General features: G+C 50.0%; 12 protein-coding genes across 12 annotated transcripts; 4 read left to right on the top strand and 8 right to left on the bottom strand.

The window, feature by feature from the left end:
- Window positions 1-756: 756 nt before the first annotated feature.
- Window positions 757-3,029, bottom strand: N7446_000979 (alkaline phosphatase D family protein; the record flags this gene model as incomplete). The annotated part of the gene is made up of 8 exons (XM_058509746.1): window positions 757-1,376; window positions 1,437-1,693; window positions 1,743-1,881; window positions 1,938-2,092; window positions 2,146-2,178; window positions 2,228-2,297; window positions 2,353-2,512; window positions 2,568-3,029. The coding sequence occupies 8 exons, from the start codon at window positions 3,027-3,029 to the stop codon at window positions 757-759; spliced, it is 1,896 nt and encodes a 631-aa protein (XP_058378725.1).
- A 1,050-nt stretch (window positions 3,030-4,079) lies between these two features.
- Window positions 4,080-4,868, bottom strand: N7446_000978 (uncharacterized protein; the record flags this gene model as incomplete). The annotated part of the gene is made up of 1 exon (XM_058509745.1): window positions 4,080-4,868. One exon carries the CDS (start codon window positions 4,866-4,868, stop codon window positions 4,080-4,082), a length of 789 nt encoding a protein of 262 aa, XP_058378724.1.
- A 2,207-nt stretch (window positions 4,869-7,075) lies between these two features.
- Window positions 7,076-7,627, top strand: N7446_000977 (uncharacterized protein; the record flags this gene model as incomplete). The annotated part of the gene is made up of 1 exon (XM_058509744.1): window positions 7,076-7,627. The coding sequence occupies one exon, from the start codon at window positions 7,076-7,078 to the stop codon at window positions 7,625-7,627; it is 552 nt and encodes a 183-aa protein (XP_058378723.1).
- Window positions 7,628-7,825: 198 nt separating this feature from the next.
- On the bottom strand, window positions 7,826-8,509 carry N7446_000976 (uncharacterized protein; the record flags this gene model as incomplete). Its single annotated transcript, XM_058509743.1, has 4 exons — window positions 7,826-7,854; window positions 7,912-8,004; window positions 8,060-8,200; window positions 8,338-8,509. 4 exons carry the CDS (start codon window positions 8,507-8,509, stop codon window positions 7,826-7,828), a joined length of 435 nt encoding a protein of 144 aa, XP_058378722.1.
- A 384-nt stretch (window positions 8,510-8,893) lies between these two features.
- Window positions 8,894-11,224, bottom strand: N7446_000975 (putative C2H2 finger domain protein; the record flags this gene model as incomplete). Its single annotated transcript, XM_058509742.1, has 1 exon — window positions 8,894-11,224. The coding sequence occupies one exon, from the start codon at window positions 11,222-11,224 to the stop codon at window positions 8,894-8,896; it is 2,331 nt and encodes a 776-aa protein (XP_058378721.1).
- Window positions 11,225-13,775: 2,551 nt separating this feature from the next.
- N7446_000974 (mRNA transport regulator MTR10) lies at window positions 13,776-16,934 on the bottom strand (the record flags this gene model as incomplete). The annotated part of the gene is made up of 6 exons (XM_058509741.1): window positions 13,776-13,864; window positions 13,914-16,151; window positions 16,205-16,295; window positions 16,345-16,617; window positions 16,666-16,758; window positions 16,809-16,934. The coding sequence occupies 6 exons, from the start codon at window positions 16,932-16,934 to the stop codon at window positions 13,776-13,778; spliced, it is 2,910 nt and encodes a 969-aa protein (XP_058378720.1).
- A 189-nt stretch (window positions 16,935-17,123) lies between these two features.
- N7446_000973 (small nuclear ribonucleoprotein E) lies at window positions 17,124-17,484 on the top strand (the record flags this gene model as incomplete). The annotated part of the gene is made up of 3 exons (XM_058509740.1): window positions 17,124-17,246; window positions 17,295-17,385; window positions 17,435-17,484. The coding sequence occupies 3 exons, from the start codon at window positions 17,124-17,126 to the stop codon at window positions 17,482-17,484; spliced, it is 264 nt and encodes an 87-aa protein (XP_058378719.1).
- A 33-nt stretch (window positions 17,485-17,517) lies between these two features.
- Window positions 17,518-18,245, bottom strand: N7446_000972 (5-formyltetrahydrofolate cyclo-ligase; the record flags this gene model as incomplete). The annotated part of the gene is made up of 2 exons (XM_058509739.1): window positions 17,518-18,110; window positions 18,158-18,245. The coding sequence occupies 2 exons, from the start codon at window positions 18,243-18,245 to the stop codon at window positions 17,518-17,520; spliced, it is 681 nt and encodes a 226-aa protein (XP_058378718.1).
- A 120-nt stretch (window positions 18,246-18,365) lies between these two features.
- Window positions 18,366-19,186, top strand: N7446_000971 (uncharacterized protein; the record flags this gene model as incomplete). Its single annotated transcript, XM_058509738.1, has 4 exons — window positions 18,366-18,470; window positions 18,516-18,630; window positions 18,677-18,855; window positions 18,902-19,186. The coding sequence occupies 4 exons, from the start codon at window positions 18,366-18,368 to the stop codon at window positions 19,184-19,186; spliced, it is 684 nt and encodes a 227-aa protein (XP_058378717.1).
- Window positions 19,187-19,304: 118 nt separating this feature from the next.
- On the bottom strand, window positions 19,305-19,892 carry N7446_000970 (uncharacterized protein; the record flags this gene model as incomplete). Its single annotated transcript, XM_058509737.1, has 2 exons — window positions 19,305-19,704; window positions 19,750-19,892. 2 exons carry the CDS (start codon window positions 19,890-19,892, stop codon window positions 19,305-19,307), a joined length of 543 nt encoding a protein of 180 aa, XP_058378716.1.
- Window positions 19,893-20,145: 253 nt separating this feature from the next.
- On the top strand, window positions 20,146-24,368 carry N7446_000969 (putative non-repetitive nucleoporin; the record flags this gene model as incomplete). The annotated part of the gene is made up of 5 exons (XM_058509736.1): window positions 20,146-20,419; window positions 20,467-22,884; window positions 22,930-23,018; window positions 23,079-23,708; window positions 23,754-24,368. The coding sequence occupies 5 exons, from the start codon at window positions 20,146-20,148 to the stop codon at window positions 24,366-24,368; spliced, it is 4,026 nt and encodes a 1,341-aa protein (XP_058378715.1).
- Window positions 24,369-24,621: 253 nt separating this feature from the next.
- Window positions 24,622-25,787, bottom strand: N7446_000968 (TauD/TfdA dioxygenase family protein; the record flags this gene model as incomplete). The annotated part of the gene is made up of 4 exons (XM_058509735.1): window positions 24,622-24,737; window positions 24,794-25,127; window positions 25,192-25,653; window positions 25,704-25,787. 4 exons carry the CDS (start codon window positions 25,785-25,787, stop codon window positions 24,622-24,624), a joined length of 996 nt encoding a protein of 331 aa, XP_058378714.1.
- Window positions 25,788-25,975: the final 188 nt, after the last annotated feature.

Here is a 25,975-nt window from a genome sequence, read left to right as displayed (position 1 = left end):
AGTTTGAAGGAAGCGACCAAGGCACGGAGGAAGGCAATGTTTCTTAGGTCGAGGAACATAGAGAGGTTCACAGTGTGCCTAAAATATCTTCGATAACTAGCGACGCTATTACATCTAGAATCTGAGGACCTGTGGAATTGACGCCGAAAATGAACTAATTTTGACGCCAGAAACGGCAGCCTTTCCACCCGTAACTTTGTACATCCAGCCTTGACCGCCCACTTACCTGGAACACCACTATTCTGCACCAGCCCAGCACTGTTAGTCATCTTCCGGTCCTGAACCAAAGAGAGGCGGCCCACCATGTTTGTTTTGTTGTTTAGGTACGAAGCATTTCCGACAGAGAACACAGCCACTGACTGTCACATACGTGGCTGGTGGATATAGAATATTTCGGAAAGGTTTAGAGACAATTGCATCTGGTTTCATGCATATTGTCATGCGATTTGCCAATACACCGTACGGCCAATGCATGGCTAGCATTAGGATTGGGAAAATGTGAATACCCGAGACTTCTATCTTTATCTTTTTGCATATTGTTGCTTGCTCTTTAGGTTATCATCTTCGAAATCAAGCTTTGTTTCCAAATATTCTAGAGCGGCTAACGATTGATTTTTTTACCTTGGTGATCCTTGGCTACTAGAAAATAATCATTAGAGGTATATAAAAACTCTAGTTCTCTTAGCGGACATTTTATCAAGTCAGTGCTGTTACAATCATCCCTCTCCACCGTCCCATTCAAACAACATTGCCATACTAGCTGGTATAGTAACGACCAGTCTCAGTATCGTGGACCATGTCAGTCTGCACGACCTCCCCATTCTTGAGGAATCCGTTCGCCACGACTCCATCACCGGCCACATTGTCCGAGTTCCGTTCCAAATGATTGTCGCCGCTCTTAACAGTGAAGTTAGCCAGGGAGATCTCCCCAGCATTACGCTCCTTGGTGGTAGGCATGCCGAAGAAATGAGCTCTGACTTGTTCTGGGGTGATATGGAGTTCAAAGTATCCGCGGTAGTATCCCTCAGACCAATGCAACGACTCAGTGTCAGTGACAATTCGCTTGGAGATATCGTTTGCCGCAGAAACAGTGGTGTTCTCTCCAAATGAGGAGGGAGAGCTGACGGCCGCTCCGCCGAATTCCACACCGATGGCGCCGGCCCCGCTGCTGGAGTCGTATGGGCTGTGGTCGAGCCAGGTCAGATCGCTGACCCAGTTGACGTGGGTATCTCCCGCGATCACAATGTTGTTGTCAATGTTGTTCTCGTAGAGAGTCTGCAAGGTCCTGTTCTTACTCGCCATATAGCCATCCCAAGCATCCAGGTTCAGTGGTTGTTCGGGCCCATTCTGGACTGTCATGTTCAAGTGAGAGAATACTGCAATGATCCCGTTAGAATAAGATAACATTCCAAGCGTTTAAATAAAGAAAAGCATACCGATTTGACTGCCGAGGATGCGCCAGTGAGCACCACGGTTGGCTGACTCAATCAGGTTACGCTGCAACCAGGCCTCCTGACGGCTTCCCATCAAACTACGACCGGCGTCATCTTTGATCTCGTTGATATAATTAGTGTTATCGTAGGTATCCGTAATGGAGCGGTCGTATTGTCTGGTGTCCAGCATGATCAGGTCCACCAATTTTCCAAGCTTGAAGTTTCTCCAGATGCGAAGGTTATCGTCCATCTCGACTTGTCTAAACTCGATTAATACGAGCAACTTAACACTATTCACAGACGACTCACCTGATGGGCATCCATTCGAAGTAAGCACGGACGGCGTTCATCTTACGCTGGTCAACGGAGACACCTCCGTCCTGAATAAATGATTTTTCGTTGTTCCTAAGCTCCGAAGAGCCATCCCGGTAGGTGTTATCGGCCACCTCTGCTGCAATTAGAACCCAAACACATCTTCCTTTCGTGAATGCAGTAGGGCCGTACCGTGGTCATCCCAGACAGGAATCCAAGCAAACTTCTGATGGCTGGCAAGCAGATCCAAGTCGGTTCTGTAGGTGGCAATGCGCTTGCGGTAGTCATAGAGAGTGAAGATGGTTCGGTCCGGTTGAGGGATGCGTCCCATGCTGTTACCCCAGCCACTAAAGCGAAGCTTAGCTGATGTGGTCGACATTCTCGATTTGATTCTACTTACTAGTCACCATTCTTGTATTCGTAGAGGTAATCACTGTATACAATCAGTTTGAGCTCTTATGCAAATATCAAACGCCACTTACCCGAGATGGAGGACATAGTCCACGGAATCCTTGCGTACAGAGTGTCCGTAGGCATTGAAGAAACCAAATGCTGTATATTCTGTCAGTTTATACACACTCACACACAGGTCGACATGGAGACATACGGAAGTTGGCGCAAGAGTAAACGGCCAAGTTGACCTGGTCAACCTCCTCCTTCGAATTAGGAGCCGTCTTGGTTCTTCCAACCGGGCTCTTGTTGTCCGAATTGCAGACTTGGAACTGATAAAAATATGTGGTGAATGGCTTCAGCTTGGATGCTTCGACCTGGTAATTCAATGAGCGAGTTTCCCAGTTTCCGATCCATAAACAGCTTGCTTACCTTAGCAGTATAGTCAATGTCGGAACTCGTATATGCAATACCTTCCGATGCAATGTGCTTGAAGCTCTCATCTTCAGATACCTTGTACTCCAAGCAAACAGGAGCATTCGACATGGCCACCTGCTCCTCTGCGTCTTCATTCCTTGAGTATATCGGGACTGGGTTGTACAACGGAACAAGACCATGCGTAGAGCTATTCGAATGAGCATCATCAAAACTCGGTGAGCAGCGAGTCCACAGAATTACCGAGTCTGCATAGGGATCTCCAGAAGCAACGCCATGGGTGAAGTGCAACTTGGACGGGTCAAAGGACGATCCTGGGACCCCACGCTTTGCAACTCGGTGAATCGAGACACCCAGTCCTGGATGGTTCTCAGACGGACTGCGGTAATTTAGATTGCCTGAATAGCTCGCAGTGGCCGTGGCTGCAGATGACAGCACGAGAGACCAGGAGAGCTTCATTTCTACAGAAACAAGTCAACTGGAGAGTAAGAAATTGAGAAGTCAATGAATGATAAGGTTATTTAGGTGACCATAATCCAACAGGCGCTTGACTGGTTCATATATAACAAAGAAAATCGTGGTGGTTTCCATTTTGAGGGGAGTCACTGCCGATGACTTCGTGGCATCCAACATTTAATCTGGCGTCTGTTATTATCAGCGAATTGGAAGGATCAACAGCGACATGACCTTACAGCTCGACATGATCGGCAGGAACATGCATTACTATGTATAGGAAAAAACCAGTTCTCGGCTCTATGGTTCAGGAACGTGGTGAGCCACGTGGAACTACAAGATTTATCACTGGCGGATTGGATGTAGTGCCAAGTGCCCAGATATTATCACCTTTAGGTGCTCAAGATCTTTCAACATTAAGCCCACATATATCCCTGTAATTTTGATTGAATTAGTAATTAACTGATCTAGTAGGACAGACTATCCAAAAGCCAAGCCTTGATCATGGCAATTTTACACCATTTTATCCGATTGACTGCTTGTGAGAAGCTGTAAGGTACCTAGGTACCTAGTACAGACTCGGAAATGCTTCGTATTGGCCAATCAAGGGATATCGAGAACTCTGTCTTTTATTACCAGTCTTTTACATATATCGGGAGCATTAAAAGGAGGATAAGTGAGGGCGTAACTGGGACGCTAAATCGGAAGCGGCGAAACTAACCCGAAAAGGCAATTCACAGGTCCACCGTTTACATAGGAAACAAAAGAGCAAACTGATACGTCCGTTAGGTACGGCCTGCCATATAGCTCCTATGGAGTGGGATCAACGAAACGCAAATTATCGCATGCGAATGCATCTTTTCTGAACTCAGATGGTCGTCGCTATTGATCAAAAGACCTAGAACTTGACCGTCACGGTTCCTCTTCTTCATGTATTCGAGAGAGGGATAGGCGACACTGCCGGAGAACATTACGGCGACGGAGAGCATGGCTTTGAATGACCTCGAAATCCCATTGACCAAGTATTTCTACACTCACATACAGCAAGACATCTAGCTAGCCGAAATATACCTCTTCATCCATCCATTCTACTCCCAAGTCCTCAGCGTATCCCTCTACAGACCCGCCGAGTTTCCACAGGAAAATTCCCAGACGCCTCCAATTTCCGGTCGTTTCTTGATGCAGTATCAACCCACTCAGCAGAGTTTTGTCCTTGTGCCCATATTTTTCCAACTTTTTGGAGACTCGCCTTTCGGAACGGTCAAACTCGTGTTCTCCAAGCTTAAGCCTCCCAAGCCGAAGAACCTTAATACCATAGTTTCGAATTTTTGCTAAGTCTCGCTCAAGTTGGTTCTGGTCGAAGCGGCGGGAGGTTTCGTATTTGCATATCTGAGTGCGCCACCAGTGGCGGCATTTTATGAGTTTGAGGAGTTGAATCAAGTCGGAGCTAACGTAGCGGGGATATTTGTGGCAGTCAAGCGCGGCGAATATTTCAACAGTCTCATCGTTGTGAATTGCTTCCAACAAGTCATGAGCGGAGCAAAGTTGCCCAGAAAAGTAACCCATAATCTGGGACTCTCGTAGGCGGCGGGCCTCCAGTTTGCACAACGGCTCCTGTAGTTTTAGTTGAGGAAAGATGGCTCTAAATGGGTGGCCATGGGAGTGGTAGGGGTGGCGGACATTCGGTATTCTCGATTGCCGATTCATATGCCATCCTTTTCCAAAATCCTGTTCTGATCTAAAGATGTGCATCTGGCTCTCCACGGGATATTCCTTGAGGAGAAAGCTTCCAAACTGATCCTCGAGCCGGTGGAGGTTGTACGATTTTCCTTCTGATGTGCCCATTACAGTATCGCCAAGTATAAGTTTTGCTGGCCCTTTGGTATATTGGAGCTTGTCGACCGATTTCCTCGCGCCCTCTGCCTTTGCGTTGGTCAATACAAGCGACGTCAAGCCATAGGAATTCCGACCCAAGTGCCTGAATACTGTCGATAACTTCCAGCAAGTTATCGACAGTAAAATGATCAGGGTGAATGCGAGGTATTGTCCATCCAACGTCGTGGATCTCGACGGCGTTGACATCCGGAAATCTATCATCCTTCTGGAGTTCAAAGCGGCCCCAGGTGTACGACAATGCGCTGTATTCTGGCGAGCTATATTCTTGGTTGGAACTATCTACGTACCGATTTCCCGGTCGCCAATATAGCGGTCTCCTTGTTGGGATGTGCAGCAACCGTTGCAGCCAGTTCCCAAGTTCAGCGACGGCGGGATTGGACGAGCGTGGCGTTGATAGAGGCGGTGTTGAGGACCTTTGTGCGAAGGAGATTCCCAGCGATGTGCCAGAGGGTCGTGCATTTGACTCGGCTGCCGAGTCTCTGTCGCCAGAACGCATTTCTCCCTATACGAGAGGGGTCGAGAAGAGTGGAACAACTCAATGTCCCAGCACCACCGAATAAGGCTATAGCTGCGTTCCCTAGAAGACCCTTGGTCGCCAGCGAGCTTCGTGAAGATATTGAGGCTGTCACGGGAAGACACTAAAAGTTGGGACATGTTGTGCATAATCCGTGAGCTGGCAGCCGTCACCGACTTTCCTGTGCATCGCGATATAGTGTATACGAAAGTAGGTCTGTTTTGGATTAGCATAAATTGTAAAATAGGTGAAATGTTTCCTCTTACGGTACTCCTTTATTCCTCTTGCCTTGACTAAGTCAGTGTTTCACTCTTATAAGAAGCACCCGGCACTTAGGATTTTTAGTGTTTTTTCTGTATAACTTGATGTGTTTCTATTTAAGGGCGTCGTTGCCCCTTATGTAACCGGATGACTCGATAAGTATTCTAGGTCTTACCGATGTAGAGGTCATCATTTTCCTTACGATATTTAGTTGACATAATATCCGAAAGGTGGGAAACGCTATATCGCGCAGCGCTAGGAGCTAATATGCCGTAAACAATAGGTTATCAATGTTAACTGACAGCTGCGTCTTACCACCTATATTAAGATCGTACTTATCGGTAAGTGAGGTACGCACTAACTATCGATTAATTAGCGAGAGACCTGATTCTTGTTTAGGAATCATACCATGGACATCCTCCTTCCCAACTCAAAGGGAATTGGCGACCTATTTCTTTACACCAATAAATTGTGAAAAATCGAGCGAAAACAAGAAAGCCCGATAGTAGGTGACCTTGTACGAATCAAGGTATCAGCGAAGAAATCCCTTAACTACTCTCAGCGTGATGTTTTCAAGCCAGTATCTGTAGTCTGGTAGATTGAGTTGCTCCGTAAACCTAGGACTAGGAGTTAGTGCTAGCTAAAAAATAAAAATAGCAATAATATATGTAAAGAACCTTTCAAAATTGAGCTGAACATGCTTAACACACTACTTTGTTGATTTAGTAAGACAACTTCTTACTTCGGCATCTAGTTGATTAATGAAATCATTCCAGTCGACTTTAATCCCCGTCTTTCGGTTTCCCTTTAGCAGCATAGTGGCGAAAAATTTTCTAGACGGGCGATTGAAAATGTAAGTATCGGAGAAGAATAGGGCTTCCTCTTATATCTTCGTACAGTGTTCTAAATTTGCGATACATCGCTTTCTGTTACTGACTAGACCTCATTCGGGAATTGGGCGACGCCATGTTAAACCGGTGAACCCTGGGCGGAAACACCACGGTTTTACAAACAAAAGCCACGGACAATCGTGAACTTTTCGCCGTCACCTCGACTTAACTTACTCCGTATGATATAGATCTAGGCGATAACAGATAAGCCCACCGCCTCTGCAATTCTGCAACTCAGCTCTTTTGCGACTTGTATTTCAGATCTCACACCTTTCTTTCGCCGAGAGAATAAATTTACTTTTACGGCTTATATCTCGTGAGTAACAGTCGCCTCCCTTAGCAAAAGTCATGCCATCCAGGCAGGTCCCGCGGAAGACCAATCCACTAACCAACACCACAGCGCCTGCACCTACATGCCGCAACAAGACAGCAATCGTGAATCGCAGTGACAAACAAGCACTCGACATCGAAAGACATAAAACAATCCCAAAATGGCCGAACCAACAACCCAACGCCACCAAATCCACACCCAACACTGCCGCTTCTGCAACCACCTCCTACTAGCAACAACACGCGACATACCAACCCTCCCGCGACGCAGCGGCGAAGGCAAAGACAACGCCCTGATCCTCCCACTACAGCGCACCAACGAAAGCGAACTAGAAGCCGAGCTGGAAGCCGAAACGCAATCCACTTCCAATTCCAATTCCAATTCGACTCAAGGTCAAGCTCAAACGGGCAAAACTAGACAGTCCTCCAACCATACGACCCTCCTTCTCGCAACTACGATTCCAGATCGGCGTGCGACGCTTATTAGACGTGAAGATGGGATTGAGAAGAGGGTTTTGTTGAGGTGTGGACGGTGTCGGGTTGTCGTGGGGTATTATTTGGATGAGGTGCATTATGCTACTGCTGTCACTGGTGGACAGGAAGAAGGGGAGAGGCCGCGGGCTGTTTATCTTCTTCCTGGGTCTTTGGTAGGGACTGAAGGGATGGGAGGTGAGGGGGTTGGAGAGGGAGAATGGAGGGAATGGATTGTTTAGTTCAGATATTGAAGAAAAGAAGTGGAAGAAGTGCAAGGTTACATATAGGTGGAATGATACCCTCCTCTTGAGACAATAATACAGAAGAGATAATTTGATAAAAAACATACAAGACGAAGTATTCCAACACGCCAAATCAATCCCTCAAGCCATAGCCATAGCCATATCCATAAACGTTAAGTCAATCATATCAGGGTATCAGTTGGCGAGGATAGTGCGAACGAGATCTGTACTGGTTAGTTCACTGCCCATAGACACGAGATACTACATTCTGTCCAACATACCAGTGTAGTTAATCTCGCCAGAGCTAGTATCAACAGCCTTGAGCAGCTCATCGACCTCATCATCGGACATCTTCTCGCCAAGATTCGTGAGGACTGTGTCGCAGTTAGCATCCAATCCACAATGCGCAGAGGGTACAGAGAAACATACTGTAGCGCAACTGTCCAACACCAATAAAGCCAGTCATATCCTTATCGAAAACCTGGAATCCACGACAATATTCCTCCGGTTCACCGGGCTCACGGAAACCACCAGGACGGTTAAGGACCTTCAGGAAGGAATCGAAGTCAACTGTTCAAGAACAATGTTAGTCAGAATCCAACCAAACACTCCAACCCAACCAGCAACCAGAGCGGGACGGGGCCGGGCAAGACAAGGCGCGCATCATCGACCATCGATCAATGGAAGAATGCCAGGAATTCACATACAGTCACCACCAACAGACTTCTCCAAATCGCTAATCTCAGCCAGAGTCGGGTTCTGCCCGCAAGCGCGCAGCAAATCGCCGAGGAGGTCGCCAGCGACACGGCCAGTGCCACGGCGGTCGAAGAGCGAAAACGCTTCCTTGTAGTTGGTAGAGGCCTCGTGTTTGTTAGCCATGATGAAGGAACCACGAAAGAGTGAAAGAGCGAAAGTGTGGTGAATTGCAAGGGCGTCGAAAGGGATCGAGATGGAGGGGAAGGGGTTCCGGGGACCGAGATCGGGAACAGAGATTACATCAGGGAAGGGGACAACATTGACTCACCATATTTGATGCTTTTGCTATTCGACTGTAGGGGCTTTGATCTGGACAAAATATGCGGATTGCGGATTGTGGATTGTGGACAGATGTTGGGGGGAGACATTGGTAGGGGGATCGGCGGTTGTTAGGGCAACGGTGTTAGACTACTCTATGTATACAATAGCGTCATCTTGCGGGAGTGAACTGGTTTATATCGAAGAATATACTATTATCTGGATATCAAAGGTACATCATACATACTGCTACGACTGTAGCTTTGCGATACAGCTGTCCAGCAGCCGCGCCGCTTCCCCTAGTAACTCCCACCGCGGTTTGGCGAATGAGTCTCGGAGGATCATTAGCAGACCAAGACACCCGTTACGACCTGTCAGTCCCTCTAACTCGTTGGGTTCCCTGATCTGGCTCATGCGATGCAGGAATAGCTGCATGTCTTGTTGTCTGTCGGCCTGTGTGGCGAGCACTGGTGCTGGACGCAGGGGTCCGTCCAACGCGTACCCGTACGTCCAGACCACCAATGCAGCGAAATACATCACCCACGGTCGATTGAGGAGGTAATCGTCGCGGGCGGCGTATTCACCCGGCTGGGTGGCCGGGTCAAGGAAACAGGTAGAAAGGAATTTGAGCGCATAAAAGGTGGCATCGCGGGCTGAGGCTTTGGTCGCCCATCGATTAGTTTTCTCCTTTGCGCTGTGGTAATCGCGTGCTGTGATTGAGCGACCCATTAGTCGGCCTGCGCCTGCGAAAATTTGCAGATCGACTATGTCGACGTGGGAGGCCATGTGGGCCAAGCCGTGTAGCACGTCGCGCGACTCGGAGGTCGTCGATGGACCTAGAGCTTCGTCGACGTCGCGTCGCCAGTTATCGAATGCTCGTAGTAGCGATGAGCGCCATTTATCGCGTCCGCCAAGCGTCTGTCCTACGCCTAGCGAGCTGATCTGCAGATCTCGCTGGTTCAGATGCCAGCAGACACTCAGCAGACCTGCCATGAGGATAATCCGTCCGAACGCGTTCGTTCGGACTGGTTGTCCGTTGAGCGTGCGTTTCAGGCCGTCCAAAAACATGATCGGCCGTACACCGTGTGACTGCAGGCTGGACTGGACCCGAGCCACCTCGGCTGCACTGGTTGCCGCCCACAGCGCCTCGTCGCAGGGCAATGGGAGTCGTAATTCGTGAGCAACCATTTTGGCCGAGTGTCCAAACATAGTTGCATGTGTAGAATCAAGCACAAAAGCGGCAAAAGCCACACGGCGGGTCGCCTCAGCCTTGATCCAAGTTGACCATGACTCGTCTTCTTCCTTGGTGTCTGGCGTATCGAAAGAAGAACTGCCGATCAACGAACTACCTCGGCGCATAAGAGTGAGTGTCGTATCGTGGTGGATATGAGCGCGCTCATGCAGCGCACGTGTTGAAAAGAGCTTCTCATAGACCTCCAGTAGTAAAAGCGACTGAAATACCCACAGTCTAGCAGGTGGCCGGAAATCCGCGTCCATGAAGATCTCCCAACGTAAATGCCACGCAATAAAGCTGGCCAGCTCAGCAGCCGTTTCAGTAGCAGCCTCTCCGTGGATTTTATCCAGTGTTGCGGCCCCAATGGCCATAATTGCTAAGAGTAAAAGCGCCGGCGTCCGATCTGCAGCAAAAGTGGGCTGATGCAAGATCGGCAACTGTGCATGAAAATGGTACCAATAAGAACCAATATACGTCTGCATCATGCGCAGACTGAGGACATGTCGGTCATTATTCAAATCCCCCTCCATCAACGCATCCTTCCGCTTAGCACCGGCTGCATACGCCGCCTCGTTGAACCGCGTTGACATTAAGTGCAGTAATTCCTGTCGTTTCTCTTCTGAAATAATCGAAGGCGGTGCCCCCGAGTCTAGAATGCTAGTTACACTCATGGGATGTTGCGGGATCACCGTACAAAAGTTATTGTACGAGGGCTCGTTCATGTAGAACTGATTCTGGACCATCGGCACCATCCCATACCCCAGCGGCGCGAGTGGCTCGCTGAACAACCAAGCCGCAAAGTCATCTGCCATGGCAAATGGCGATCTGTTATAAGTTTCGCCCCCGAAGATGGGGTAGGACATGGAATCGAGGTCGATGAGGTTATCCGGCTGATCCAGCACAGTGGGGAAATCAGAGTACTGCGAGACGGGTATTTCAGTCGTCTCGATTCCAGTGGTAATCGGAAAGGTGGTCGCAGGTGGCTTGGGCGTCTCGGAGCTAATGAAGTAGTCCGGGGCCGTGATCGCAGGCGAGGAATCAGGCGAGGTTTTGGTAGCGTCATTATCGGTGTAGTGATCGCGCTTCTGCAGCTGGGAGCCACTGGTGGTGTGACGTTCGCGATGGCGAATGCAGAGGTCCTGTCGCACGAAGGACCGGTAGCAGTTTGGAAAGTCGCAGCGGTAGATTTGTTTCGGGGTGTGATTGAGCGCATGGCGACTCAGATGTTCGGCGCGCGAATAGCTCTTCCCGCAGCCTTCGAAGGTGCATTCGAACTTGCGATCGGAGAGGACTTTGCGGCTGCGTCGGCGACGCTTGGAAGGATGATCGTCAGTCTCCATTCTCATGCCATGAGGGAGGAAATCCTCGGGATGCCGATCCACGTGGGAGGGAGAAGAGATCAAACTCGGCAGTCAAAAGGCGTCCGGGGGAAGTGCGGAGATGTCGGTGGGGCTGTGGCGGAGGTGAGAAATTGCTAAACGGCAATTTTAGTCGTCTATATACAGCATGTCTGAGATAAATAAGGTCCAATACCTAATGCTTGTACATTTTTATTTCACGGCGCATTCACAATCGTCATCTATAGTGAGGTTTAGCCAGTGATAGTTGGTTTACCCTAACCAGCAGTATACCAGTTGCATGTTATGAAGCTGAACCATAATATGCAATCAAGAGCTGGCTTAGTGGCGCAGTGGTTAACGCATCGCACTTGTAATGCGGAGATCCCGAGTTCAACTCTCGGCTGAGCCTCTTTTTTTGTTCCAAAAATTTTTATATACGTACTACATAACCTCGAAAAGACTATTTGATGGCCTTTTTTTCCCTTTTGTCCTGATCAACTTGGAGATCAGTCTTGGCAATGTTTCCTAAATCAATTGGCCTTTTAAGGTTTCGTAGGAATTTCCAGTTTCTAACCGTCTTCTTCTGGCGCATAATTCTGAACAAATATCTTCATCAATGCCCGCTTGGCGCAGTGGTAGTCGCGCAGCACTTGTACACCAGATTATTCTGCTCTCTCAAGACTATGCTGAGGTCCTTGGTTCAATCCCGAGAGTGGGCTTATCCAATCCCAGTTCATGGGAATGGGTTCTCTTTTTTCCGCCTTAATATATATACATATATAATCCCGCCAATTAGATACACAATCTATAGATCTAGTCTGTTTGGTTAGAACTAAAAAAAATAAGAGATGGTTTGTGTATTCACAAGTGTGTGAAGTATATACATATATAGTCTGTACTTCGTACACAAAACGGATAATGTCTAGCACTTCAACCCTCTCCTTTCCCCTACTCTTGCCAATTGTTGACTAGGGAGCGCTAGAAGCCCCTAAACATATAAGAACTGCTCCTTGAACATCACCTGACTGTTACGTATACTAGAGGACAATGACAGGGCGTGACCGGCACTCAAGACTGCATCATAACTCGGCTAGCCCTATAGCGGAGCAGACCTCACCGGGCGACAAGGTAACGGAAAGTGAGCAACTAGCGCGAATCAAGTTCCTAGAAGCCTTAGAAGCAGATAGCTTCCCAAGCTAGAACATCCACCGGTAGCGCACACTATACTCCATACCGAAGCCATAGTCATGCCCAGATAGGCTACCAATTTGCTAATCAATCCCTAGGAACTACGGTCAAAACAGGACTTAGTCTAAATTAGCCAAGTGGTAAACAATACTCGTCGTGGGTGGAGATTAACTTACCGCTTAAATGCATGAAATCTGATTCCGTTTCAGATAGGTAAGAAACAATTAATGTGCCAATAGCGCTTCTGAACTTCTACTGGGGTCTGCTGGAACTACGTTGCTTCGGGCGTGAGTGGACCGCCAGTGGCACAAAATGCTGTCAGGTACAAATCAGAGCAGCGCAATCAGATCAATTTCCCAACCAATTCAAGGAAATGTATATTGCTTCTTCTAACAAGCTTGTTTGGATATATTTACCTGCTTTCAAATGTCCCTGTCCACCGAAGCTATCGTCGCAATTATTGCTTTGTTTGTCGCCGTCGCTCAACTGTTTTACACCATCTGGAAATATATATCTAAAGGAGAACCCAGCACAGAACCAGGTGAGAAAATTTCTTAGGGTTATGAGAATGTATTTACTAATATTTTTTGATAGCTCGCTCGACCGCGGCCCTGCCTTTGTATACAATCGAAAGCTCCCCGCATACAGAGCTGTTGCATGAGGAAGGATGGCAGCCCCAATGTAGTATGTCCTATTATGCACTGAAGGATTTGTGAGAGACTTGGCTGACTCTAGGTGCCATTAGAGAAGACAACATACCGATGACTGGAAAATTCTACTTGAAGCGGATGCTTTTTGTAAGGCGCTTTGGTTGATATATGGGCTTATGCATTACCTCCTACCTCTCACTGCAATTCAGCGACACATTGTCTACTTTACTAGGAAGACTGATTAGAACTTAGATTTTTCTTTTCCACGTTGAGATTCTCTTCAAAACATAATCTCCGGTCGTAGATATGCCCCTGGGCTTGAATCAGGGATCTGTACATATAGATGGATATACGCTACATAGATATATAGTTCACAGTAATGATAATCAATAGATTCATTGCTCATGATCAAATACCCGCACGCGGAGACTGCGAAATCGCATCTCTACACATGCATGTAGACAAGAGTTCTGACTATCTATGAATGCTGTCTACACTAGGTCGAGAAATTCAACCTAAATGGTAGTAACTGACGATGCCAGAAAGTCCTGGCTAAGCCGACGCACCGGCAGATCATAAATCATTTCGAGACCGGGTTCATGCCCTCGCGTGCCACATGGTGCGTCAATAACAAAGGACCAACACCTTAATGTGCAAATGCTCCCGTGTGTTCTTTTTGAGTGCTATGGAGCACTGGTAAGAAAAGGACAGTGAGTATTTCAGCCGCTGAATCGGAACCGGGTGGCCTCCAGACGGCCGAGTCCATCGCGTGGAGCCACATTGCGGCGGCGGTACGAGTTGGTGAAGTCTGGCAATGGTTAGCTTTGGTTATTGATAGTAGCAGCTTGTCAACATACCTTGAAGGAGAGCACGGATCTTGCGGGTCTCTCCCGACTGTACTTTGTCGGAGACGTTCTTGAGGAGTCGTTCGGCCTCGCCCTGCTTCATAGAACCAGCAGGCAACATCTGCAGCGTACTTTGTAGCCAAGCGCCGCTTTCCTGGGGAAGCAGCTCGAACATCGTCATAATCACACCGGAGGCATCAGGGAAGCAGTCACCCGGGAAGGTGAACATCATGCCAGTCAAAACACGCTGCGCCAAGGGCTGACCCTGCGAGGCAATCAATGCCTTCACAGCCTCGCGAACCTCGGGTGGGGTGGAGTAAGGCTGGCCTTCGGGGGTGGTGAATTCCGAGACCATCGGCTTGTCAAATGCGAAGCTGAAAAGATCCCGGTAATAGTGAAGCGTGGCGATGAGAGGGTCGACCTGTTGAAGCGTGAGGGCGCTGAGAGCAGCAGAGAAGATGGGGACAGCCAGAGACGAGCTGATGCACTTCTTAGGGTAGTATCGGACGGCATCAGATGAAAGACGGAAGAAGTCCTCAATCACATCGGGCAGGTTCTCGGGAGGGAGGTCGTTCAAAATACGCAGGAAAGCAATGGCCTGCTGCTCATAGAACTGGAAGACGGCATCACTGGTAGCCTGGTCGACATACTCGGCGCCATCCGAGTACTCACGCACCACTGCGTCCGTGGCCCACAAGAAGCAACCCTCGCGCGACGCCTGGAAGCCGTTCGCGATACTCTCGGCCAAGGTAGGCAGAAGAGAGATCATGCCGGTGCGGTAAGAAATAATCATGTAGCGCCAGCAGCGGCACACTCGTTCAAGAATAGGTGTGGAAGACGTAAAGTTCATGACAATCGTGGTCATAATAGGGAGAACCTCACCACAGTATTTGACGGCGGGATTTTCTTCCCCTGGTGCAACAATGGGAGTCACCACCTGTACAAAGATGGTGATCAGCTGTAAGTGGTCGGCTACAGCTCGCTGGCCTTCTTCATCCTGCGCATTGTTGGCGAGGTTCATGATTCGGGCCATGATCGGATCGCAGAACATCTTGTATGACTCGTAGATCTTCTCGTGGGGCTGAACGGAAACCACGGCGGCGACACCCTCAGTCACTTCCTCCTGACTGGCAGGCTTCAGTTTGTCGAGAACTGACTCAAAGAAGGAGTGCAGCTGAGCGATATGACCACCAAGCAGCTTCTGGCAGTCTGTACCCAGGAACTTGAAGGCAAGAGCAGAGGCCTGCACGACCTCTTGAGAGCTGTGGTGGAATCCGGAAATCACATAGTTGAGCTGGGCCTCGAGGGTCTCGGGGTGGAGAGCGGTCCACTCCGTGTAACGCGCCAGCGCCATAATCGCCTGGAATCGGACCTTCTCCTGGTCTGGGATCTGGACAATCAGAGGGATCAACTGTCCAAGGACAGTGCTTTCCTCGGGGTCGACCATCCGGCCCATTGCACGGAGACCGAAAAGAGGAGCCTCCAATTCCTGCCAGTGAGGAACATGGTCATTGCTGGCCTGCGAAGCATACTGGCCTACCCACTGCTGGATCAGCTGGTAGATTTTGCCGAGACAGTTGGTCACGCCAATCACGGCACAGCAGTCCTTGAGAACATCACCCATGGCATGACGGAACTGACGGAACTTTTCTTCCTGCTCGCGGTCTCCACCAAACAAGTCGGTTTCGCCTTCCTCCGGGCTGGGATACTCCAGGTGCTTGACCATAATATCCACCAGCTGGGAGAAGATGTCTTGGAAGTTGACACGGGCCTCACCATAGCGCTCCAGGGTGATGTATTGCTTGAGTTCGTACCAGAACATGAAGGTCAGAGAGATCGCATCACGCTCCCAGTCCCGAGCACAGCACTCGAGGAGTGCCTCCACGAGACCCCGGAATTCACCCGGCAGACGCGCAATAAGCACAACCCAAGCTTCTCCAGCCTCTGCAAACATTCTTGTGACACCCTTGAATGCCTCCAAATCCTCGGCCTCGGCGGTTTCGGCAATCTTGGGGCGAAGAGCCATCAGTCGCGGGTAGAGCGCTTGAATGACGGGAAGTGACTCGTCGACATCCTTGGTGTCTCGGTAAAGCGTGCAAACACAGTCGACACCTGCGTCGAAAGACACGTCGTTGTCGAGGGCCTTGATGATCACGTCCATGAGGGGTGATTCAACGACCTTGGCAGCGGGGATTTCACGCAGCCACGAAGTGATGCAGTCGAGAAGACGAGGGTTGGTTGCAGCGGTAGCTGTATAAGTTAGTTAGAATCCTCCACCTGTATGCGAGGATCTGAATACTCACGCGATGATTGAGAGTATTGAATCATCAGCTGCATGACCTGCTCCGCATTGTCTTCCAATAGCTCCTTGGTTCTCACGAGCAATTCGTCCTCCTATTGTACGTGTCAGCTTAATACCTGTAGACAACACTCAGACACATACGCTGAGGTTAATCTTGCGACCCTCGGTGACTTCCTCGGGCAAGATTTTCAGGAACTCCAGCACGCAGTCTCCTGCGCTGCTTCCCAAGGCTGACCCTACGAGCGCCAGAACATCCTTCCACGCAACCATCTGGATCGCCAAACTGGCCAAGCACACGCATAGCTGAGTCTGGATGGGCCGCGGGCCCGATGCAAATGCCACCAACAGATTCAGAACGGAGTCTCGGAGCGCCACAACCGCATCGGGGGGAAGTTGATCGAGATCGAAGATGATCTGCGCAATGTTAACGAGAGCTAGCACCCGCCATCGCGGTAAACATACCTTTCCTTTCAGTGTAGTCGCGGCGAACAGTTTGGCCTCGACCGGCACATCGGGGGACTGTAATAAAGCGTGGGTTGTTGTCCATGCCTCAATCTATCACCAGAGTCAGCGAATAATACCTCTCTATCAGCGGATTGACATACCGATTTCTGGAACTTCTCTAGGAATTCATGGGCCTGAGTCTTCTCAGACCTGGGCACATTCCCTTGCATTGTCGCGACGGCCGCCAGGACCGGGGCGAATGCCTGCCCGGCTTCCTTGCTGGCCATATTGAAATCAATGTAAATCAAGGCTCAGCAATGGGGAGAAGAGTGAGGAGAGGGGGTGATGTGACTTGGAGGAGAAGGTGGGATGGTGTCCGTGACGTGTATTGGTATTACTGTAATTAAATCACGGGACGCAGAGCTTTCTCAACACCGTTTGGTCTCCCGAGCTACCATTCACTCAACACATTCACCATGGCTGGCCGTAAGACGTTGTTGGCTCCCATTCACTTCATTTTCAGTCTGCTGCAGAAGCGCAGTACTGTCTCTATCTGGCTGTATGAGCAGCTGGCATTCCGGATAGAGGGGAAGATTCGGGTATGCACTTTCACGACGCGGTTCATTTCTTGTGCTAACTGCTACTAGGGCTTTGATGAGTTCATGAACCTGGTCATTGACGATGCCGTGGAGGTGCGCCTTGCCACCAAGACAGAGGAGGAGAAGCGCAGGCCCTTAGGTACGGGATGATCGAGTCCAGCAACAGAATACAGCTAACTCCGCAATAGGCCAGATCCTCCTCAAGGGCGACAATGTCTCGCTCATCCAAGCCGTTTGAATTTTCGCACTTTCTTTTCTATTTTGATATGCGCTACACTCTGCGATCCAAATATTCACCGTCACCAACCACGATCGCATCTACCAGCCAGTCATGCTCCACCACGGGAATATCCTCGGAGAGTAATTGATCTCGCAGAGAAAGGGCAACTGCCATGGAGTTCAGTCGGGGATAAAGGGATTGTTTCTGGGACTTCTTACCAAGGAATGGCATTTTTCTGGCCATATTTAAGTATCGCGTTAGAAAATGATCATAATATCCTTTACCATGACCAAGTCGCCGGAACCCGCGGTCAAAGGCCATGCCCGGCATCACAATGAGATCCAATCCTTGTGTCAAAGCATTCTGGCGACCTTCAATTTGTGTAGATTGGAGCGACGGAATCCCCCATCTGTCCGGTTGTAATGACTCAAATTCGGCCATGGATCCGAGCGCGAACATGTCCATGATGGATGTCTTGTCTTGGGTATGAATATACGGGATGTAGACCTTTTTGCCACTCTGGAGAGCATCTCGTACAATTCCTGTAGTAGACAGCTCTCCAGTGGGCATCGACAAGTAGACAGCAATACTGTTCGCGTTCTGGTACTCGGCCAGCGAGAGGAATTTGGTCGTGGCGGCTCGAGCTGCGACAGGTTAGTAGGAGCACATCATAGCTAAATATGAATCTGACATTGTTGATTGATGGAAGCAGCAGACAGACGCGAGAGAGTCGATCGCATACTTTTGCGCAGTTCGCGCTTTGCGGATTGAAGGGCCATGAGGTTGTTGAGGGGGAGTCCATTCCTGATAGTGATAAGGTATGTAGTCTCCACCCATCAAGGGCATCTAGGGCGCCCTCAAATACTTTGCCTTCTGGCAACTTCCCTTTGTCAACCAAGATGTTTTTGATTTGGAGTCTGTTGGCAACAGCTGCCTGTGCAGCTACTGCAAGTGATTTGGTTGGAACATGGACTACCAAATCTCAAGAAGTTATTACTGGTCCAGTATGTGTTGTATACAGTCACAACGAATGGCACTAACACGCGCAGGGATTCTACGATCCGCTCAAGGACAAGTTGCTTGAACCGAATTTGACTGGCATTTCATACTCGTTTGATGACCAAGGTCATTATGAGGAAGCATACTACCGCGCAATCTCAAATCGTCAGTTCTTCGATATAGATCACTCGACAGTACTGACGCAAAACAGCCAGCGATCCGTCATGTCCTACAGGAATCATGCAATGGCAACATGGCTCCTTCGAAATATCTGCTGATGGTTCTTTAACCCTGAACCCAATTGCCGTCGATGGTCGCCAACTGTTGTCCGATCCCTGTCGGCAACCGGTTGGTCTATACACGCGATACAACGCCACCGAGCACTTCAAGGTACATCTCTTCCTTTTCTTGATCAGTTCGTTCTAACACCGAACAGTCATTCTCCACCGGAGTCGACAAGTACCACCATATCCAACGCCTCGACTTGAAACGACCTGATGGTTCGCTTCTTCACCCCATGTTCCTTGCATACCGGCCACCGAAGATGCTTCCCACGACAACATTGAACCCCACGCCAACTGGCTCCAAAGGCAAACGTGACTTGTCGTCCAAATCTGGATTCCACCTGATCAGCCGGGAAGAGCTGATTAACCCAAAGCGTTGGTGGTGGTTGGGTGTCCTGATGACCTCTCTTGGAGGTGCGGCCGTTTTCTACTCGTGATCTGTTATACTGGCGTTTTGATTGGCGTTGGCATGGCTTTTCGTATCTTTTCGTATTGAATTGATTGCCTGTTAGGCTATTGTGACACTAATATACAATGGTAAACGTAGATGTAAGCTCAAGAGAGTGTCTTCTTCACTTCGTCAGCCACCTCTCGGCGGTCGACTGGCTTGCCATCCAAGGGACCTCCCTTGGCAAACAGAGCCTTGAGGATGGCTCCCTGGTTGGGCTTGCTGCCGGCGTTACTCAATGCGTTGATCTCATTGACGACCACCTCGGTGATCTCAGCAATGGGCATGGTCTTGACCTGGCCAGCGTATTCCTCTAATACAACAGCTTGTGCATCCTCCTTCTCCTTCAGATCAGGGCGCTCAGCAGCCTCAAACTCCTTGGCCGCATCCTTGGTCGCATTCAAGCGTTTCCGAATGAGCGACAATAGTTGAATGTCGGTCTGAATAGGAGAAGAGGTTTTGGCGGCATTGTTGGTCTCGGAAATCAAAGCGCGAAGCACATTAAGTCTATTCATAAGCTTCAGGTTCGACCAGTTGTGGAGAAATTCCTACCTGGTGGTGTCTTTCGCTCTCATGGCATTTTTCAGATCAGTCCGCAAAGTAGCCATCAATGGCGGTAGAACTGGAGTGGCAGTCGAATTCCATCGTACCAGACGAGCGGGAACACGCGCAGAAACTCGAAGTGATTGAAACATTGTTGACAAGAGGGAGTGAATGTAGTTAGTCGACGGTCAATTGACAAAAGGCGGAAGATCCCAAAGTGGTCTGTGCACCGCTCCCAGTGTTGACTCTCTTTTCGCAAAGACCTTGAATGATCCAATCCCTCCTCCCCTTCCTCATCGTCTCCTCTCTACCTCTTGTTTCTCCTTGTGATTCACCATTCGACACATACTGCAGCTTCTCTGTCGTTTCTAGCGGGGAATTCTCCCTCGCTTTTGTTCATCCGTCATGGCGTACCCGTCTCTTCCAACAAATCTTCCTCCGGCGACGCCGCAGAAACCCCTTCCTGGGACGTACTTCCAGACTCCGGCGCCAGTGCCTCAGACCCTCCAGGCCAAATCGCCGCAAACACAGACCCCTCAGACTCCCATGCCGAAGCTCCCCCCGGCAGCGTCGCAGACCAAAAATCAGACCTTGAGCACCGAGGAGCGCGGGGCGCGAACAATTAATAACAGCCTGCAAAGCGAGTCGCGCTACCCAGATCTGGACAGCTATCTATCGCGTAAGATTCACAGAACCGCAGGCTCTTACAGAACTGACCAAAGACAGAGGGCTCTTCATCCGAGTACAACATTCCCGCTGCTTCATCATGGGCGCCGTTTCAAAAAGTCAAGATGTACGACATCCCCGATCAGATTTTCGACCAATATAACCGCGCACAAGTTTCGACCAGCATGGGTTTGTTTGCCGAGTTAAATCACGCGTGGGTGGCTATTGACAACGCATTGTACATCTGGGATTTCACACACCCAAACCCGACATTGGTGGGATTCGAAGACCAACCGAATAGCATCAATGCTGTCAGACTGACCAAGCCGCGTCCGGGAGTTTTCCTGCCGGCAATTACTCATTTGCTTGTGGTCTCAACGACCGCGGATGTAATCTTGCTGGGTATGGGCTACGAGACTACGCCGAGCGGCAGCAGAAGTGTCTCCCTGTTTCAAACTGGCATGAGCGTCTCGGTCCGAGGTCTGGATATCAATGTGTTCGCAGCTTCCGAATCGAGGGGTCGTATTTTCTTTGGAGGGTCATCTGATAATGATGTGCATGAGGTCACCTATCAGCAAGAGGAACGGTGGTTCCAGGGCCGCTGCAGCAGAGTCAACCACACAAGCTCACGTCTGTCAGCTTTCAGGCCATCGATGAGCATCACGAACCTTGCGCAAGCCTCATCCGAGTTTGTCACACAGATGGTAGTTGACGACAGCCGAAGCCTTCTCTACACGCTTTCCTCCACGTCTACAATTCGCGTCTTCTACATGGGATCTGATGGCTCCTTGTCCCTTGCAATCACCAAACGCACTCAGGATATTTACTCCAACATTGGTCACATCATCACCTCCAACGAAACGCTCAATCCCAAAGTCCGAATTGTTTCGATCAGCCCTGTGCCGGTGACGGAGGCATCGCGGTATCACCTGGTTGCAACAACCGCGACCGGCTACCGCATCTATCTCAGTGCAACTAACTCATACAACTGGGGGCCTTCGCAGACCGGCCCTCCCACCAGCATGCAGGCGCTACATGTGAAGACCCCACCCTTTGATATTTCTCCAGATTCGCCTTTCAAGGGTGCACCCTTCCCTGGTCCGATCAACACTCTTTCTCCTACTCGCCTTGCCGAACGATTCTCTCCCGGTTACTTCTTCTGTTTTACGACCAAGGATTCATTGCAAAAGATTGATAGCCTTTTCATCTCGACTCCTGACGCTGGCCGAGTTGCTCGCTCCCAGGAAAATGCGGGCAGTGGGAAAACCGCTGAATCAGCTATCATGATCGATCTGGGAGGCAAAGCAGAGGACATCGGACTTGTTTCGGCGCCTTCTTCTGTGGCCAATGAGCTGGCCGTACAATTCGACCACCCTGCTGCAGAGGTTGCGATCTTGACCAACGGCGGAGTTCATCTCATTCGCCGGCGTCGTCTGGTAGATATCTTCGCGTCATTGGTTCGTAGCGGCGGTAATTCTGATGAGGGCTTGACGGGCGAAATCAAGAACTTCATTCGAACATACGGCCGGAGTGAGACGCTGGCGACAGCTCTGGCAGTGGCTTGTGGTCAAGGTGTGGAGATTTCTCCCGACCAAAGACTCACCCGTATCAACGACCCTGATGTTCTGGAGTACGCCCGCAAGGTGTTCATTGAATATGGTGGCCGTCCTACTGTGAACGAGAATTCTGTGGCAGATAGCTCGACAGCTGCCATTGACGCTGTGCAGCCTTCTCCAAGACACACTGGCATTGGATTGTACATTGCGCGTCTGTTACGATCCATCTGGAAGAAGGAAATCGCCAAGGTGGGCAAGGGACCCAATGGTGCACAGACTGTTTCAGCTGGTGTCAGCTCTGCCAAGTTGCAGACTATCCAGCACGATCTATCCGCCCTCCAAGCATTCTTCAAGGTCAACAAGACTTTCATCGAGGGACTCAGCGGACCCGAGGCTCTTGCCCGAGTATCCACCAAGCAAGAAGAGACCGCACTGCAGGCTGAGCACCGAGCTCTACATTCACTTGTTCAGCTGGTCACCCACACAATCGAGGGTATCTCATTCGTACTTGTGTTGTTCGATGAGCGGGTCGATGAAATTGTGGCGACCCTACCCGTGGAGTCGAAAGAGAAGTTCCTTCAGCTCACCTTTGAAGAACTGTTCAGCTCCAGCAAGGGCCATGATATTGCCAAGGAGTTGGTCAAGGCAATTGTCAACCGCAACATTGCCAAGGGCTCCAACGTTGAGACCGTGGCTGATGCGCTCCGCCGACGATGTGGCAGTTTCTGCAGTGCGGACGACGTTGTGATCTTCAAGGCACAGGAATTGCTCAAGCGTGCCCCCGAAGCTGGTGCCAACACCGAATTGGGCCGCAACCTACTCAATGACAGTCTTCATCTCTTCCAGCAGGTGGCCGAGAACCTGCCCATGGATTATCTAATTTCAGCGGTGGACAACTTCATTTCCAATCAGTTCTTTGCAGGTAGGTTTGACCCACGTCTTTGCTGTTCAATGCTAACTTTTACAGGTGCCATTCAACTCGCACTTAATGTGGCTGGCCGCTCCGATAAATCCAACCTTGCCCTCTCCTGGATCATGGACCAGCGCCCCGAACAGGTACATACCCCGTGTGCCCTATCCCTTGGATCTTGGACCCGCTTGCTCACCCGTTACCAGGATACCCGCAAAGAGTATTTCTACTTCCGCAAGCAATGCTACGACCTCGTGTTCAAAATCGTGCTCGCAGTTGATACCTTGGCTGCATCTGATCCCGGATTTATTGATGGCCAGCTTACCACCGTTGCCAAACGCCAGAACGAAGCATATGACGTGATTTCGGGTTCGACAGATGAGGTCTTTTTGACGAGCTTGTACGACTGGTACCTCGAGCAGGGCTGGAGCGACCGATTGCTGTCGACAAAGTCGCCATTTGTGGTCACATACCTGCAGCGCAAGTCGGCCGACGACCTCGACCATGCTGATCTTCTGTGGCGATTCTACTCTCAGTCGCAGCGATTCTTCGAGACCGCCCAAGTGCAGTTCGACTTGGCGAACAGCGCTTTCGCTTTACCATTGAGCCGTCGTATCGAGTATCTCGGCCAAGCCCGCGCTAACGCTTCCATTTTCACAGCCGATGTCGGACGTCAGGCACGGCAGCGATTGCTACATGAGATCTCCACCCTCATTGATGTGGCTAATATCCAAGATGATCTACTGCAACGATTGAAGGATGATGAGAGAATTAACCCGGATCGCAAAGCCGACGTGCTGCGCGAGGTGGATGGACCTGTGATGGACATTAGCACAGTAAGTGCCTTGATTCCACCTTGCGATTCAACCTAACAATACCAGCTTTTCAATGAATTTGCCGACACCGCTGGCTACCACGACATCTGTCTTCAGATCTTCTACGTTGCCGACCACCGAAATGCCGCCGACATCAAGTCAACATGGCAACACTTGATTCAAACGGTGCATGACGCAACCACCCGCAGCGGCTCACCGCAACCTTACGAAGCGGTGATCGACAAAGTCCGCAGCCTTGGAAGTCGCTTACGCATGTCCGAGACCGTGTTCCCAGTCCGCGACCTGGTCCCCATGCTCGAGCGCTATGCACTCGAATTCCAACGGAACGTCGGCCCAGCCACCTGGGTCGTGGATCTCTTCTTGGATCTTGGCGTGGCGCACGAGTCCTTGTACGCCGTCCTGGAGACCATGTACTACACCGACGAAGCCCCCTTCCACGGCACCAACCGGCGGTATATTGCCCGCGATCTCTTGTACCTGCTGACTGTGTGGTTCCAGGAGACCGTGCGCCTGGGCGGTATGGTGTTCGGGTCGGATGTGGTTGCCGAGCGGATTTCAGAGATGTTGTTGATCCTGCAACAGAGTAGCAATGTCCTCAGCCAGGATGAGTTGACTACGGCTATTGAGTTGCGGTCGCGGATTGATGATATTCTGCGGTGATGTATTGGCATGTGCAGATGATCTGCGAGGATACAGTATTCCACCGCTTGACATATCATATGCGACGATGTTTCTTCTGTTTTTCGTTCCGGTGTTTGCACTTTGTACTCTAGGCGTGGGATGGTAATGAAAACGAATTCACAAATGTTAGTCCATAGACAATGCTACATGCTACATTTCATGGAGTGCAATCCGAAATTATCCATTAAATCTATACTAATCCAAACGCCATCTATGAGTCCCGAGTCCCAGTCTATTCAGAGAAATCCTCGTAGACGGGGATTGGCTTCTCAGCGAGAGCAATGAGACGGAAGATATGACGGGCTTTGGCACCATAGTCGTCATCCAAGTAGTCGACAATGGCGGAGTCTGCAGAGTATAAGTAGTCAGTATATGCCATATCCAAGAAGTACAAGAGAACTCACGAATAGTCGACCGGTTGTCAAACATAACAATAGTCCTAGGCTGCCAGCGCACCCTAGCCTGGAAATCATGCCCAGTAACCAAATGATTCATAAGGAAATCCAACAACCACTTCGTCTCAGAGTCCTTCAGTCCCTGAATCCTCGTAATAAACTCCCCATTCAAAAACAGACATTTCTCCCCGGTAACAGGATGAACCCGCACAAGCGGATGCACGGTATCAACAGGGTCCTTCCTAACAAGACCGCCAGCCAAGCGCGTGTGGTTAATCATTTTGGACGAAGTATGCGTAACCTTCAACGAATCCAAGAAACTGGTAAAAGTAGGTGAAAGCCGCTTATACGCCATATCCGTCGCGGCAAAGACGGTATCCCCCCAACCTCAGGACCCTGCAACAGACCCAGCATGACATAGCCGGGGGCTGGATTTCATAACTGACATCCTGATGCCAGAGGGTGGTAGTGGTTCTCTGCTCGAGGAAACGAGAAATCTCCTCACGGTTGCCATCCCGGTGAATAATATGGAAAGCCGGATGGTCGGTCATAGAGCCCGAAACAGGCTGGTAATTTGGTTTACCGAAATGGCGCATGAATTCCTCCTGAGCGTCTGGGCCTGCGTCGATGAGGTCTTGCTCTGGGAAGGCGACGACCTTGCGCTCGGAAATGAGGAGGGCAAGTTCGTCTCTTCCTGCGGAGGTCAGGGAGGAGAGTTGCACGCCTTCAACCACTGAGCCGATGTTTGGTTGGATGTGGGAGATTTTGGAGGACTCATTGAGTAGATTGCGCTTTGATTTGTCGCGGACGCGCAGGGCTGGGTCGTTGTATTCGAATGGGGTTAGGGGTCGAACCAGATTGGATCCCAGCTGGGGAGGTATTGGGGGTATTTGGTGTTGATTTTGGATTGTTTTTCTACGTCCACATAGGGGATGTTGATGTCGTAGCTGATTGGGGGTTCTGGTTTGGGTTTCTTTTCGCGAAGGGGGGCGGAGGAGGGCATTGTGAAGTAGAAGTGGAATGGGAAGTATAGGGATGGGGTATAGAGATGAAGTATGGAGTAGATGAAGTATAAGATAAGATGGGAACAGTCTTATATAGACACTCAATCTCCGAACAGCGGTCAAGATCGAAGCGATTTAATCTATTCCCCAACCTAAAACACCCAAACCCCTACAGTAAACCCCCTAA

Source organism: Penicillium canescens, assembly GCF_028828765.1.
Source record: "Penicillium canescens strain IBT 15451 chromosome Unknown utg000001l_segment0_segment0, whole genome shotgun sequence".
NCBI classification, from domain to species: Eukaryota; Fungi; Ascomycota; class Eurotiomycetes; order Eurotiales; family Aspergillaceae; genus Penicillium; species Penicillium canescens.
Note: the sequence above shows the minus strand (reverse complement) of the source record. Positions and strands in the feature narration are given on the sequence as shown.